The sequence below is a fragment of the Ceratotherium simum genome, chromosome 13 (genome assembly GCF_057802395.1).
Source record: "Ceratotherium simum simum isolate JZ-2026a chromosome 13, ASM5780239v1, whole genome shotgun sequence".
NCBI classification, from domain to species: Eukaryota; Metazoa; Chordata; class Mammalia; order Perissodactyla; family Rhinocerotidae; genus Ceratotherium; species Ceratotherium simum.
This window is the reverse complement of record NC_141912.1, coordinates 19596749-19609826: the sequence shown is the minus strand read 5'-3', so window position 1 is coordinate 19609826 and position 13078 is coordinate 19596749. Positions and strand designations below refer to the sequence as shown.

At 35.3% G+C, this 13078-nt stretch overlaps 1 protein-coding gene across 6 annotated transcripts in view; it reads right to left on the bottom strand.

The window, feature by feature from the left end:
- The window catches only part of CDKAL1 (CDKAL1 threonylcarbamoyladenosine tRNA methylthiotransferase), a 657675-nt gene that overhangs the window by 246841 nt on the left and 397756 nt on the right, over positions 1-13078 (bottom strand). For all 6 annotated transcript variants that reach the window (XM_087438080.1, XM_014788718.2, XM_087438079.1 and 3 more), the window contains one exon: positions 3909-4054. In XM_087438080.1, coding sequence (XP_087294206.1) covers positions 3909-4054 — 146 coding nt within the window. The remainder of the gene's footprint in view (positions 1-3908; positions 4055-13078) is intronic.

Genomic DNA, 13078 nt, shown 5'->3' with positions numbered 1-13078 from the left:
TGGGAAGCGTAATTATATCATCTCCAACACGTCCAAGTGAAAAAGCCTCTCCTTGGGAAGTGCCTCTTTCAAAATTACACAAAAACATAAAAATTAATGATTTAAATTTTATACTTTTTTTATCCTAGTAATACTTTAAAAACATAAGAGAGAAGCCAGTTAAGTGACAATTAATGAAAGTAGTAAAATTTATGAAGTATTTACTAAAAATTATAAAAACATGAATCTTTCTAAAATCAGAATGACATCTCTTGCTTTGTTCCATAGTTTTCTTCCAAATCTCTACAAATCCCATTACACATTTCAAGGAATCATCTTATCCATTTAAATAAAAACATCAAATTGCTTAGCTAATTTTCCAACTGGATTAATAAATGTGAATAGAATAATTTAAGTCATGAGTGTCTGCTGATGACCAGCTGTTTTAAATTAGTATATTAAATAATTTAGACACTTTTCTTTGCAAAGGTTGCATGATTTAATAAATTCCCATATGCTTCAACATGTGCCAACACTACTAGGTTATCCTAAATCCAGCTGCTGTTATGATAATAGCTGCCAACTTTCAAACAAGTGAAGAGAATAATGAATCAGCTTCAAGTTGGCTCACATGTAAACTTATATTGCTCTCAGCTAAAACATGCGCCAATTTCAACTGTAAAGAAAATTAATTAAAAAGATTTCACCTCCACTGTCTGAGAAACATGGCACCACAAATAGCACTGAGTTAATAGTTTAAAAGCCTACAGCTTCAGGTAAACTCCTATGGTTTAAATTTGAGTCTTAAATGCTGTAGGTTGTTTTAAAGATTGGATTTTTTGAAGACAGAGATTAGGAAATGCTGTGTCCCTAATTCATAATACGAATATTTGAGAAGCCTCACACTGATGGAGGAAAAAATAAATGAGACTCTTTTTTGTTAAAATAAAGGCTCATTACAAAAAAGCCTTCAAAGGCTTCAGAGAAAACAAGATGGAAATGAAAAGGGCCACATTTACACAGGAGCTAAAAAGCAGATAGAAGAAGAGAGCACCAAACCCAACACCATTGTAAGTCAGGGCCATTTTATGAATGAGTGTTAGGCACAAAACAGGGCAACATGATAGTATTAGACTCTCTTTCTAAGAATACAATATTGTATTGAATTTTAATAAACACCAGCCAAAACAACTTTGTGCTGGATCAGTTATCCAGACTAGTGGGTCTACAGAAACGCCTGAAACTTTGGTGTTTCCAATAAGCACTGATCTATTTGGCATAAGGTTATACTGGTTTTTATTGGGAAAAATAAGCAAAATAGAGCAGAAGTCTGTTTAAAATATTTCATTTATTTCTAAATGTTCATCATAGTTAAAAATTGTTCATTGGATGAAGGGACTTCCCCAAGAGGACAGGCAAACTTTTTCACAAAGAGCAAAGATGGATCATATTGTCCTTACAGGAGTGAGGCTGTATATGAAAGACTGTATATATCTTATGGTTCTGATGAAGTGTCTAAAATTACGTAAGGATCACCTTGTTAGTAGTGATAATCTTATTTCTTCTTTTTTTCCAAAGGGTACTTGTAATTTTGCTCAGTCGTCTGCTCTGTATATCAGGCATATCATATTGACTGTCTTCTACAGTTTTTCAATACATCTTATAAGCTATAAAGTCATAATCTAAGTATGAAAGTGTATACCAGGGTTGCTTCTGCCTTCACTGCATATACACAATACAGAGTTAATAAAAAAATCCCCTGGAGATGCTAACTGGCTAGACTCACATTCTACAATTCCAGTGATTCATAGCACTTGAACTGAAACTGTGGATGGATGGGTACGGGACAGTGTGTCTTCTCCAGGCATCTCCAAAATCCTCTCCAGGAATCTCTGATATTTCCAGTGCTGGAAATACTGGAGAACCCTGGGTAGAGTACTTGGTTCTGGGGTCTTCCAGCCAGTTGGAATAGTTCTAGAAAAGCTACACAGATGCCTCAGAGTAACTCAGAATCCAAAGAAAGGACAACGAGCTTAGCCCATGAATAAAGGCAAGAGACTATTTTCTAATACTTTGATGTGATCATCTCTTGACTTCTCTATAGCTCATGGATGTTGCTGAAACTGTTCAAGATGCAACAGATTTAAAAGGTCCATCTTTGGAGCAACATAAAAGGCTAGAACTTGTTGTGAAATTGTTGCCCAGTTAAGTAGCCACAGTAATTCCACAAACAATTGAGTCAGCACTCACCCAAACGGAGGTAAAAGAAAGGTGTTGATTCCTCAACCACACTGAATCACACTGATGCAACAAACTATTTGGGAAGTGTTCTAGTCTATTCTGCACAACAGGATGCCCGTCTACACTTGGCAAAATCTTGTGCAACAGGTATGAATTGTGCACATTATTTGCTACTGCTTTAGTAAGCAGGAGGCAAGAAATTTCACAGGTGCAACAATTTATTTGCAATTTTGACAACATTCCATTCACTAGTGCCAGCGTGCCCAAAAGGACTCTCTTACATGAGAGAAGTTTACCTACAATAAGCTAGAATAAATGCAAAGGAGGGATACAGGCCAACAAGAGGCATCTAACATAAAAATCCTTATGCTTTAGCCTTGACCTCAGTTCTATTCAAGATCAGAAAGTATTAGAGATAGTAGAGATCCGTCATTATTCTCTTTTCTGCTTTGAAGGCTGTATATACTTAATGATTATAATTATGAAATCCTAGAATAAATATATCTTCTATACACTGATTTGAATATTCGAACAATTGGCCGTAATTGTTTAAATGCATACTGAGTGTCTTTATTTCTGGTGGTTAGGATAATCAAGAAACGCCTAGAGGTGAAAAAAAAATTAGAAAGACACATAAAGGAAAGATGAGGAAGGAAGGAGAAAGTAAACAAAAGAAAAAGATTTTAAAAGATTTGTATGTAGTCAGGATAAGTGACTAATTGAAGGTGGAAAAAATAATTGCTTACAATTTGTATAAAGCAATCATATCCATGTAGTACTTTAACATGGTACAAAGGTACATAATTATAAACAAGAAGATGGAAACAAAAAGTTGTATCTTAATTAAGAAAAACAACAGAGCAAAAATTATGGAAAAAAATTAATGGAGAGTGGGAAGACCCATGCCACAAATATGCCAAGATAAATGACATATCCCCAAGGGGGAGAACAGTGCCCTAGACATGAGAAGGTTCTGTATAGCCTTGGCCAGCACTATTTCCTGCCTTGTATAATCACAGAAGGCATTCAACGTTTGGTGATGATGAGAAGGAGGATTTTGAAGAATATAATTATCGGCTGCAAGTGTTTTCTGTGGAAACAAAATGATCATTCATGTCTGAGATTGTGTAAATATGCCTTAATTTTGGTGAAAAGCAATTTGAACTATAAAAAATAGAATCCCCAAATCTCCTTATAAATCACAATTCTTCAAGTAAACTACAGGGAGAAGCGTGTAAAAGCAAAGACGTTCCAGATACTCTTCAAAAAATGCCATTTAGTAGAAAATTATCTATTTTGTAGTTACATGATTTGGTCTACCTCCATGTCAAAATCAGCTCACAACTTCAAAAAGCCATATGAAAAGAGATTTAAGCAGAGCAAAGCTAAAGCAGGTTTCATCTACTAGGTCAGGTATAAAAATGATCACAATGCATGTTACCTTAGAAAGACTGGCAACCTTACACAAGTTAATGGTGTGTCATGCACAGGTGGAAGGTGGATATAAACTGAGGAGAAAGAAGAAACCACATCAAGGGTGCCTAAGAAAACTTAAAGGCTTTGAAAGCTTCAAAAGTCTCGCCTTCGAACTCTGGTACCTTTAACTGTGGCTACAATAAGTGCATTTTTGCCACATGCTTTTGAAAGAAAAAAGAAATGGTTATTTTCATAAGTATTAACAGACTTACTTCTCTTTCAGAAAATCCACTACTCTTTTGAAGTCAGCCACACAGTATTCTCTTTTCATTTCCATGAGGACAGTGTCAGAGGCAGATTGGACTGGTATGTGCAGAAAAGCGTAGACTCTAGGATGATTAAGGATTTTTGCCATTTCCTTTAAAAAAATAAGAGAAAACATTAATCATTTTAACAAATTGGGGAACGGTTTCCCTAAGATCAACACTCACAAGTGCAAGCAAATAAACATCGCTGAAAACAGATCATCTGGGCTCTTAAAGTGAATGTCAATGGGCAGTACTCTATGATGACATTTGGGAATTTAATATTCCTTTCGTAGGATTCCTCATATGAGTTATTTCCTCATGCTCATTGTCTCTCTTAGGTGACAATACAGAGATAAGCTCATGTAATCCCTAAAAGAGTACAAAGATTTTCAATACTTCAAAATAAACACCATTCCTCTCTTGCCTCAAAGAAGTTTTATATTCTGCCTTGTTACATCAGCAGGAAAAATAGCAATATTTTAGGCAAAGAGTTGAGGTCATACAGTCTTGTGTACTTGAATAAAGGTTCTAAATTTAGGGCAAGTCAACACTTTTTTTTTTAATACTGAAAGAGAAAAAAAAGCAATCTACAACTCACCTGTTTCTTTTTCAGCTAGTTAATGAACACATATTTTTTGAGTACCTACTAAGCAAAGGGCACAGTATGAGACAATGAAGCCATTCAGTTCACCACTGGTCACCTGCTGACATCTACCTTTAAGATGCAGAGTTTGAAAGAAGAGAAATAAAGGAAGAACAGGAAGAAGAATCTGTCTTGCAAAGTTAAAGAGAGCAAAGTTGAGTGAAACAAATTAGGAAACCCAGAGATTGTTTTAAAATTCCTCCAAGAATATAAGGGGGGTAGGAAAAACAGTGATAAAAGGAAAGCTGTGGTAACTTAACTATTTATGCAAGCAATAAGAGAATTGACTAATTTAGCTCCTCTCCATGGCTGCAAGGCTGTGGGCTCACCAATGAGTGAGAGAGACAGTAAGAGAGAGAGGCAGACAGGGTGAGGGAGGGAGGGCAGAGTCTAACAGAGAAAAAAATGTCAAGGAAGGAACTGCTCTTTAATAACTTGCATGTGTCCAGTGATTTTTAGTTTTCAAAGTACCGCACTTGCACATCTGTTATCTCATTTCATCCTTAGAACAATATTTTTATCTTATGGAGTCAAAGAGCCAGCTAATTCCATATAGTCACCTCTTAGTTATTCAGGGGTCAGGCATGCATATGTATCAACCATGTCCTTTGTTACTCCATTTTCTTTCCACTGACTGTGAGCATCAGCATTTTTACCAAAGTGGAAGAAAAGAGTGATTAACTCAAATCAGTCACCTTCTTAGTAGCAGCTTAGTTGTTTTGACTGCAAAATTCAACTAGCCAAACAATATTACTCCTGGATATCCTTTATCTATGTTCTCTACCAGGAATTAATCTTGTTATATATAAATTACTAAATTGGAACTGAAGTTGAAGAATTTCTTATTTAGCAGAAAAATAACTGGTTAACACATTATCTGAAGATTCCCTTCACAAAACTGTTACATTTCTTGGCTGGGTATTTAGTCAGTAGGCTCTTCATATTCATACCGAACATCTACTGTGGACAAGGCTGTGTGAGGCAGGGCAACACTTATCATTATGAACCCTATAGTAAATACGTCGGCCTTCTGCTCTAATTCTCTGCCTTTCAGGTTTTTCACACCTGAACATCAAGATTCCTAAACAGTGTAAGAAAACTAATTGTACAAAAACCTTTGTTTTCTAAAGGGGCAGGACCCTCAGCTTTAGCTAACTTTCAACATATCTATTGTGGTAAAATACAACACCTTAACAAATAACACAATTTATGAAATGAAACTTCACTCTCAATCTCTGTGCCTTGGTTTACACTCATCTGTAAAATGGAGATAGTGGTAATACCCAACTCTCAGGGCTACTGGGCTATTGTGAAAATAAAATAAGATAATCCAGTATGTGCTTATATGTAAGCACTCAATATAGAAATTATCTAATTATTCTTCTTCCTTGGACAGTATTTAAAGTTCATGGTAACACATTTTCACACAGATTAATGGGAACCTATCAATAAACAGAGCAGCTTTTCAACAAGCTGGTTCCCTTAACTAGTAAGTGACTGAGAGATAACTTGTGCTGATTTACATAAAATAAATTTGAAAGGGGCTCCCAGCAAACATGACCCCGGGCCAGAAAGGGTAGTGCAGTTTCTCTTGCAAACACTCAGGGTGGCCTCCTACTATAAACAGGATACTGCACTAGATGAAACCTTGACAATTTACAAATTAAAACGTTAATAGCAAACAAGTAGGATAAATTTGGTGGTTTTTTCCCTTTGGCTCTCAAAATAAGACTTCCCACTAGTAATTACCTTCATCTTCATCCTATAGACTTTGCAACCTTTAATGGTAGGCACCAGAACACAAAATAAAAATAACCTTGCCTCTTAATTAAAGTCTCTATTTCTCCTACTGAAAGAATCATGACTTAACATAAATTAATGTCCCCCAAAGAGACTAAGTACATATTTTTAGTTTTGTTTTTCCTTCTGTCCCTCTTCTTACTCAGCACTGTTGGTTAAGGATAACCTTTGGTCTCTTTACCTTTCAAAATTCTTCTCTTATTTTTAAGGTTCAGCTTATAGTTAACAGGTTCTCTGGTGCAAGAGATTACTTCTTCCTCCATGATTCCTCAGCAATCTGTTCCTGGCCTTATCCAAGTGTCTCTTGGTTCTACCTTGCAATATGATAATGAATCTCCAAGATGGAAGCTCTACAACAGCAGGGATTATGTTTTCCTCCTCTCCCTGAATCTCTACAATGGCTAGTACTGTGTTAAGTATGCCACCAAACATACAAATATAGATACGGGTTAAAACCACATCAAGATACACTGAAAGAGATTGAAAATACAACTGCTACTTGATAGGAAGACAAATTTTCAATTAATAACAGTTCAGTTTGGCTAAAGCAGGCAAACAAGCACATATTCAAGCAAGTAAACAAGTATACAATCAGCCTGCCTTAATTTTTGGAACAAGTGAAAAATTATATGTTAATATATAAGTAAATATATACATAAGTAAAAATCAAACACTTTACAGGTAGCCCCACCATGGGTTATATTTCTAAGTCTGTTGGAGCTTTAGATTGGAATCATGATGTATTTTTTTATAGAAGTAATTTATAAACAATGTGCAGGGTCCAGGTTAACCAAAAGAAAAAGGAGCACTTAGTTCAAAATGTGGCTAATAGAAAAATAGCAGGCACAAGCAACCCTGTGCTCTGAGTGGGGTGAGAGAGCCTGAGGAGATAAGCAAGAAGGCTAGCAAGCATGTGTGCACACAAGGGTGTGTGTGTGTGTGCGTGCGTTTTGTTGGGAAGATCTGGTAGCAAGTAGCATGGAGATAGTATCTATTTTAATATATGTTCACTTATAATTTAAGGATTGATGTATTAAAAAGCTGCTTAAAATACAGATGGTGACTATTTTATAGGCCGGCAGAAGAGAACGGCTAACCAGATCAACAAAACAGTATTTCTAGCTGGTGCTTTTACACAGAGCACTCCTATTACAAATTGATACTCACTTCAATGTTGGGTAAATTTTTTATGAACTTAAAAAGCAAAAAAAAAATAATGAATTGAATGAAAACAGGCAAAATTTTGAAAAGCAATCCTATGTATAGGTACATTTTAAAAATAATTGCTGTTTCATTTTTATTGCCCTGAAGTCATCAAATTAACCATCATATTCTACCTGAGTTTGAATATATATACTACTAGTTTAACAAAGTAATTCAATGTGTGAGAGTGGGTAAAATATATTAATTCTTGTGTTCAGACGTATTGGCATTCACATTGATAGTTATCAGTCAGAAAGTCCTCTCAGATTATAGCTTTGTTAGGAAGTATATGCACATTTAAAATGCTAAACTTTACATTGCTTTGCTGTTCTCAAGTTATCTAAGATATATGATAAAGCAAGAAAACACTTCAAAAAAAGAGAAACTATATCATTACCTTTAAACATTTAAAAAATACTTTGAGAAAAATTCACATACCATACAATTCACTCATAAAAAGTATGCAATTAAATGTTTTTTTAGTATATTCACAGGGTTGTGCAACCATTACCACAATATTAATTTTAGAGTATCTTTATAACTCCTAACACAGACCCTATGCCCACTAGCAGTCTCTTCACATTTTCCCCCATTCCACAACCCTCTTCCTCCAGCCTTAAACAACCACTAGTCTACTTTCTAGCTCGATAAATCTGCAGATTCTGGACATTTCATATAAATAGAATCACACAATATGTGGTCTTCTGTGACTGGCTTCTTTCACTTATAATGTTTTCAAGGGTCATCCACGTTAAAGCATGTAGGCAATTTTTTCAATTAAATAAAACAGCAATTTAGAATTTATTAAATACATCATTTCATGCAAATCTATTTCAAATGTTCTGAATATTATTAGCTTGATTAAGGTAGTGAGGCAGTTTCACCCATATGTATGGACAACACAAATAATCTAATAGCATAAATTTGATAGAGATTAGCTGTTACATACAGGATCTTATTAGGAAAAATTATAATAGATACAAAAGATAGGGGGAACAGTTATTTATAAATTCCTTTAAAAAACTGGTCACCTTAAAAAGAGAATTGGGGGGACTATAAATGATGATACACTTTTTTTGGTTCCTATTGTTTTTTTATTTTATTGTGGTAAAACATACATATCATAAAAATTCCCATTTTGAATATTTTTGAGTGTACAATTCAGTGACATTAAGTACATTTACAATGTTGTGCAACTATCACCACTGTCCATCTCCAGAACTTTTTCATCATCCCAAACTGAAACTCTGTCCATTAAACAATAACTCCCTATGACTCGGTCCCCCCAGCTACTGGTAATCACTATTTTACTTTCTGTCTCTATTAATGTTACTATTCTAGGTACCTTATGTAAGTGAAATCATATGAAGGGGTTCAGAATGAGCCTCCCCAAATGTGCCACTTTGGCACGTGGATTACTTTGAGCTGAAGTCAATCAAGACCTAGCAGACTCAAGAAAAACTTCTACCTCTCCCTTTACTTAAAAGAATTTAGATAGGGGGCCTGGGTCAGAGAAAGAGCTATTACCAGAGATAACTTTTATTTGAATGACCTATCTGTATGGCACAGCAAACATCTAATTACCAAATATCTACCATTCTTATTGTCCTGTGAATTACCCTACTCTCCTCTGACACCCCAGGCCCCTATCCAATTCCTTAGTTCAGGATGGCATATAAGTCTCAACTGCCCAACTCGCCCTTGGGTCTCATATTCTTATGGGGCTCCCATACGTAAGTAATTCAATTTGTTTTTCTCCTGTTAATCTGTTTTATGTCAATTTGATTATTAGATCAGCCAAAGAACCTAGAGAGTAGAAGAAAAATTCTTCCACCCCTACACATACAATATTTTTCCTTTTGTGTCTGGCTTATTTCACTTAGCATAATGTTTTCAAGGTTCGTCCCTGTTGTAGTGATATTACGTTTTTTTCAATATCTCTTCTTCCAGGTAGTTGGTAGCTCTACTCTCAATGCCAGAGCACACTCTACAGACTTCTATTAGCACTGATTTCCCTGTCCTGCATTTTTACCAGATATGCTCATATCCCAAGGGTATATCTTGTTTATCTCTATCTCCACATTGCCTTGCTCAATGCCTGGACCTGAAATACTTAAATAATAGTTGAACAAATGAACGACTGAATGACCCAATCAATCAACATGTTATTTTGGAGTACGTCTTACGAAGACTTCTAGCTAAAGGTCAAAACAGCAATGCCTGTGTTCTAGCAGTTCCTATTTCTGGAGTCACTTTCAACACTCTCAAAGTCATATAAGTCAGGATAAAATAAGACGAGCATCATATTCCATCCATTACTTCATTAATGACATTGTAACAGACACCAGGTGCATTACGAGCACTTACATATACTCTCACCAATTTAAAAATAAATTATCATTAATAGCACCGGAAAGTGAATGAGGGAGAATAAAAAGAGAACATTTCCAATCCTTATGTCCCAAATGGAAAGGATTAGGTATTTTGAACAGATTGTAATTTACATTCGATCTATAACTTAATTATAACAGGAAATTCACTTCTAAACGGCAAAGAGTTAACGTTTTCAGTATTTGTGTTAAAATAAGTTGAGACAAAATGTCCGTTCTAATTAGCTTTCACAGAAATGTTAAAAGGACTTCAATGCTCCTTTACCATTACTTCATCTTAGTGTCAGAGTGAATAATCAGACTTTGCATTACAAAGATAAAAATATACATCTTAATACTAATGTCAAAATGCTTAGAGTTGTAATTATACATACATTTATTTTCAACAGATATTATCAGTGTTTGGTTTTATTTTCAAATTATTATTCTGCTCTGCTAACGTCAAGAAATCAAAAGCGAGTTCTTGTACCCTGATTGTGGTGACGGTTGCACGAATCCATACATATGTTAAAATTCATGAAACTGAACACACATGAAAAACTCAATTTTACTGTATTAATTTTAAAATAAAATAAAGAGGAAAACTGACTGTAAAATCTGTTGTGACTCAAACACTATATAATATGAACAGGCATTTGTTAAAAAACTGATGTATAATATACATATAATTGCCTTTTCTTCCATTTTGAAAAAAAAAAGACTGAGTCTACTAAACACTAAAAGAACAAATCATAGCTGATCAATTTAATGTGGAAAATGCAGCCCAGTTAGATTGAGCATTCAACTCAGACAATTGTATTGGCTTCTCTTAAACATGATATAAATAATTAAAGAATCCAATGGGAAGGCAGATGCTAAAGATTTATTTTAAAATATTTAAATCCCTTGGGCCGGCCCTGTGGCTTAGCGGTTAAGTGCGTGCGCTCCACTGCTGGCGGCCCGGGTTCAGATCCCGGGTGCGCGCCGAGGCACCGCTCCTCCAGCCATGCTGAGGCCGTGTCCCACATGCAGCAGCTAGAGGGATGTGCAGCTATGACAGGCAACTATGTACTGGGGCTTTGGGGGAAAAATAAATAAATAAAATCTTTAAAATATTTAAATCCCACTTATAAATGGTCTGATTATCCAAAATGAGGCTAACGTTAGATAACTTTTGTTTCATGTGTTAGGCGGTATACAGTAGAAAGAATGTTCTAGTGATTTAACTGCTCTAGTTAGAGTTGTTTGATATGTAAAATGATATGGCTAAGCAAGCATTAAACAACAAACTATGTTTCTGGGATGGGGAAGCAAAAAAGACAATAACCTCCTCTGAATTTTATAAACATGTAAACACATAACTGCCTCCTTTGATGATTAAGCACTGACTTGTGTTAGGCACTCTGCTGAGCAGTTTATGTTTATCTCATCTGATCTCTCACTCTATGATGTAGGTATTTTTATTATTTCTGTAGTAGATTGTATCACTGTTTGCCAAATATTCTGGTTTCCTTCTCTGTGGGAGTGTTATAATCTCTGCCTAGTTAAACTCAAGAGCAGCTGTGTGACTTGCAATGGCCAATGAAATGTGGGCAGAAATGACAGGCGCTATTTCTGGGCAGAAGGTTTAAAGCCAGTGGTTCTCTTCCCTTTTCTTTGTGTCTTCTTTGATTTCTTTCAACAACGTTTTATAGTTTTCAGTGTAGAGGTCTTTCACCTCTTTGGTTAAGTTTATTCCTAGGTATTTCATTCTTTTTGTTGTGATTGTAAACGGGATTGTATTCTTAATTTCTTTATGCTACTTCGTTGCTAGTGCATAGAAACACAACTGATTTTTCTATGTTGATTTGTATCCTGTAACTTTATTGTAGTCATTTACTGTAGTCAAAAAACTAACAGTATTTTGGTGGATTCTTTAGGGTTTTCTATATATAAAATCATGTTATCTGCAAATAATGATGATTTTTACTTCTACCTTTCCAATTTGGATCCCTTTTATTTCTTTTTCTTGCCTGATTGCTCTGGTTAGGACTTCCAATAGTACATTAAACAAGAGTTGCAAAAGCGGGCATCCTTGTCTGGTTCTTGTTCTTAAATGGATAAGTTTCAGTTTTTCACTGTTGAGCATGATATTAGATGTGGATTTGTCATATATGGCCTTTATTATGTTGAGGTAATTTCCTTCTATGCCCATTTTATTCATAGTTTTTATCAGAAATGGACGCTGTATCTTGTCAAATGCTTTCTCTCCATCTATTGAGATGATCATCTGATTTGTATTCCTCATTTTGTTAATGTGGTGTATCACGTTGATTGATTTGTGGATGTTGAACCATTCCTGCATCCCTGGTATAAATCCCACTTGATCATGGTGTATGATCTTTTTAATGTATTGTTGTATTCGATTTGCTAGTATTTTGTTGAGGATTTTTACATCGATATTCATCAGTGATATTGGCCTGTAATTTTCTTTTTTTGTGTTGTCCTTGTCTGGCTTTGGTATCAGGATAATGTGGCCTCATAGAATGAGTTAGGAAGCTTCCCCTCCTCTTCAATTTTTTGGAAGAGTTTGAGAGGGATAGGTATTAAGTCTTCTTTGAACGCTTGGTAGAATTCACCAGGGAAGCCGTCTGGTCCTGGATTTTTGTTTTTTAAGAAAAGCCAGTGCTTCTCTACATCTCTCTTTTTCCCCCCTCTTCCACAGTCTAAGTTCTGAAGCGGAGACAACTTGAACAGAGCTTTGGTAAACCCATGACGGATATGTAGCATGAGCAAGAAATACATTTTTTTTTGTTATAAGCCATTGAGATTTTTTAAATCATCTGTTATACAGCATAACCTAATGCATCCTACTGACACAATGTCATTTTATGGATGAAGAAAACTAACATTTGGAGATGTTCACAATAGCATGTCCACCATGAAGAGCAGTAAGTAGAATAACTAGATTTAGAACCTAAGCCTGTAAGACTGCAGAGTCCTTTTTCTTAACCGATTTTCAACAAGTACTGGAATGGAAGTATCTATCAATTGCAAAGGTAGAAAATGGGAGGAAGAAATTAACTATTATGTGGGTAACAGAAGGTTTCACTCCAAACGGAGATCAGTTTTGAATGATA